Genomic DNA, 3,495 nt, shown 5'->3' with positions numbered 1-3,495 from the left:
GAGAGAGAGAGAGAGAGAGAGAGAGAAAGAGAGAGAGAGAGAGAGGGCGGAAAGAAGGAAGGGAACAGCAAACCGACTCACCCGGTTGGACGAAGACATGAGAGCATCGTCCACTCCAAGGCCTATCCCACTATCCTCTATGGTCCACACATCCGGGGATGGCGTCATCCCAGCTGACGTCGATGACGTCACATCCACGCCCGGGCTCGAAGGATAATCCGATTTTGAATCTGTGGTGATCTTCACCTTTAGCCTGGAAGGGTAGGAAGCATCCTCCTTAACACTATCTGTTGCCTCACAGTTAGCATTCATCTCCGGAAGGGAAGAATCCAAACGGACATCAACGTGGCCATTCTGTGTACCGGATTTGACAGTAACGTCATCGGCACCCTCACCGTAACCATCACCGTTATCGTTGACAGCCGTGTCGGCTTTGGTATCGGTCGAGGTTACTTGAAGAGACAAAAGTTCCTCGCCGTCGCTGAGGTCAAGGTCGGAGGGGTTGCCTTCTGACCCGCTAATAGTGTCAAGGTCGTCCAGCAAACTGCTGAAGGCTTCCTCCATGGTGGCAGGAGGTTTGCGACTGTTTATGTCCGACAGACGGCGCTGAGGAGAGCTTGGTGACGTGTCAGGCACGGAAGGAGGGTTGAGCGCCGCCGAAATTGGTCGGACGGGAACAGAGAAGCGTTTATGCCTCTCTTCTAAAGATATCGTCTTGAAAGATCTCACCTCTCCCAACTTATCCCCCGCTTCTGAAGCGATTTCAGTCTTTAAAACTATGCCGGCTTTTGAGATGTTGTTCTCGACTTTCTCCGGCTCGCCGTGTAGATCTACGGAGTTTACGCTATCCTCCTTTTCTGAAAACGTTTCAATTTTGACAGCCTCTTCAGCGTCTTCTTTATGCTGTTGTTTATCTCCCTGAGCTACAAAAGCAGTGACACCGACTCGCCTCTGACGTACCCCCTGGCGTCCAGTCTCGGACACGTCACTCTTGTGTTCATCTATCTTCACGAGAGGAGAAGGTTTCACATTCTGCCTGTATTTCTCTGGCAAGGCAGAATCTGTTCGGCTTCGCTCAAGAGTTCTCCCCCTTCTCAAACCAGATTTCTCACTGGACTCGTTTCTAGGAGAAGGAGGAGGAGGAGACTCAGTCAATCCAGATTTTGAATCGACGTCTTTTCTCGTCTCTTGAACATCGGGATTAAGTTTTGCTGAGAATGAGGTTTCTTCCCTCACTTCTGGTTTCGGCTGTTCTGCTTCTGTTCTTTTCTCTTTCGCATTCGAAGAGAGTAAAGTGTCTCTGGAAGAGAATTTAGGTGTTCTTATCACCGGACGATGCTCAGATAATATTGCTCCTTGCTTTGAATCAGACTTCTGTTCAGATAGTTCTTTTTCTTCTTCTTTGGAGACCGTTGGGATGTCTCGTTTCTCCCGACCCACCACGCAAAAGGATAAGCTTTTCTCCCCCCTAGGTAGAGCGTTCCTGACTTTAGAGTGCAAGCTCTGGGATCGCCTCACGCCGGTAGTGTTACTGGAACTCTTATCGTCCTCCTTAGTTACCTCATCACTGATCTGAGAGAACTTGGCAGTTAGAGCGCTCACCGCAGACTTGGACACCTGTGGTTTGAGACCCCGTTCGAGTTTTTCGAAATGGGAAAGTTCAAATGAGGAGGTTTTAGCCGACTTAGGCTTTTGGTCACGGGAGGTGCTCACTTGTGTAACGCTCACGTCGTCTGTGCTGTTTCGACGTCCGTCCTGAGATCTGTTTTCAGATTCTGCGAGATCTTCTTTCTGAACCAGGGCAGTGTCTCCGCTGACTTGATTCTGACTATGGTCAGGAGATTTTTGCTCCTCTCCAAAGACGTTTTTTCCAGGTGAACGGTTCTTAGGCACTGAATCCTCTACTGACTTTACCGATCCTCTTCGATTTTGCAACACTGGGATTCTCGATTCGGGAGCCTGGCTTCGATTCTTTGTGGACTTCCCAGGACTAGAAGAGGAGTTTGCAACAGTGGCATCAGCGACCTTGACACCTGTTGAACCCAAGGTCACAGGTGAGCGAGAGGGTTCGGGACTCACTGACTTCTCCTTGGCGTAGCGAGGGCTCAGATCGGACGAGAGATCCACAGAGCTCAAGATTTGCCTCCGTGCTTCTCGGTAACGGTCAGATCCTCTCTCCGAGTCTCGGCGCCCGCCGCCATGACGCTCTTCGGACGCGGTTCGACTACTCGACAGGGGTTCGGGGAATCGGAATACCGAGGACTTGTCAGATTTATCTGCGGCTGAGGAGGGAGGTTGAGTCGTTTCGTGAGCGAGACGTTGCGAGCTTGACGAATCCGAGAAGTCACCGGTGGCTGCTGGGCTGTGACCAAATGCTGTCAGACCTGGAGAAGTTTTGTCGTCGGCTGAGAAACTCCCCAAACGTCTGGAGTTGAGATGTGCTTTGACCTGGTCGAGAACGGACGTGACGTTATCAGGCGATTTGATATCATCCTTGTCAACGACCAAAGTTGGAGGTTCCTTGACTTCTCTGCTCGGTTTTGTTTCTACTAAACCTCGAGAAAACGATGTGCTGTTGAGGGAACGACTGTCGCTATTGCTTTCGTTATGACCAGAGGTGTTGTTGTTGTTATTCTCTAAATCATTTCTTTTATACAACCCAGGGCTGGAGACGTTAAGAGATGTCCTTACACCTTCTGCAGTCGTAGGTAATGAAGAAACTGGAGATAGGATTTGTGAAGATGGTCTAGAAGGCTCAACTTGGTCCTTGTTCAGACTGGGTTCACCACCTCGCTGTTTGTTTTTGTAATTTTTCAGAAATTCGCTGCTGTATTTCCTCCGTCGCTGCTCACTCTCAAGTGGTTTGGAGATTGGGAGAGTTCTACCCCCGTCTTTGTTCTCGCTGTCGTTATAACTGCTATTGTCGTTATTGTTGTTGTATTTGTTATTACTGCTACTATAGTCACCGATGTTGTTGTTAGTAACAGAAGAACCGAAGCTCAGAGAGGTGGTATTGGTGGGTACATCCGATGTTGCATGGACCGTGGAGCTGCTTCGACTGACGCCCACTGGCTGTTGTTGTTGCTGTTGCTGTCTTGGTTGTAGCTGAAGAGAAGGGCTGTCCACAGAATGTCGGTCTTTGAGGTCCGTGGCTCCCTTAGACTGCTTCAGTTGCTCTGTTTAAACAAGACGAACATTTTACAGTTTAAACGAGGTGCCAAAGAGAACGATTTGTGCCTTTTGTTTACTGTGTTTGTTCTTTGAGAATATAGTTGTGGTTGTTGCTATTGTTGCCGTTGTTTGCATTTTTCTTGGTCTTTATTTTGTCTTTGTTGGTGCTGTTGTTGTTGTTGTTGTTGTTGTTGTTGCTGTTGTTGTTGTTGTTGCTGTTGTTGTTGTTGTTGTTGATGATGATGATGATGATGATGATGATGATGATGATGATGATGATCAACTTACTATTACTGATATTGTTATTTTTAAAATTATTCATCT

At 48.3% G+C, this 3,495-nt stretch overlaps 1 protein-coding gene across 1 annotated transcript in view; it reads right to left on the bottom strand.

The window, feature by feature from the left end:
* The window catches only part of LOC101846385, a 102,636-nt gene that overhangs the window by 21,566 nt on the left and 77,575 nt on the right, over positions 1 to 3,495 (bottom strand). Inside the window, exon 5 of the mRNA XM_005110094.3 lies at positions 74 to 3,176. Within this exon, the coding sequence (XP_005110151.2) occupies positions 74 to 3,176 (3,103 nt within the window). The remainder of the gene's footprint in view (positions 1 to 73; positions 3,177 to 3,495) is intronic.

Source organism: Aplysia californica, unplaced genomic scaffold, assembly GCF_000002075.1.
Source record: "Aplysia californica isolate F4 #8 unplaced genomic scaffold, AplCal3.0 scaffold00851, whole genome shotgun sequence".
Taxonomy (NCBI): Eukaryota; Metazoa; Mollusca; class Gastropoda; order Aplysiida; family Aplysiidae; genus Aplysia; species Aplysia californica.
Note: the sequence above shows the minus strand (reverse complement) of the source record. Positions and strands in the feature narration are given on the sequence as shown.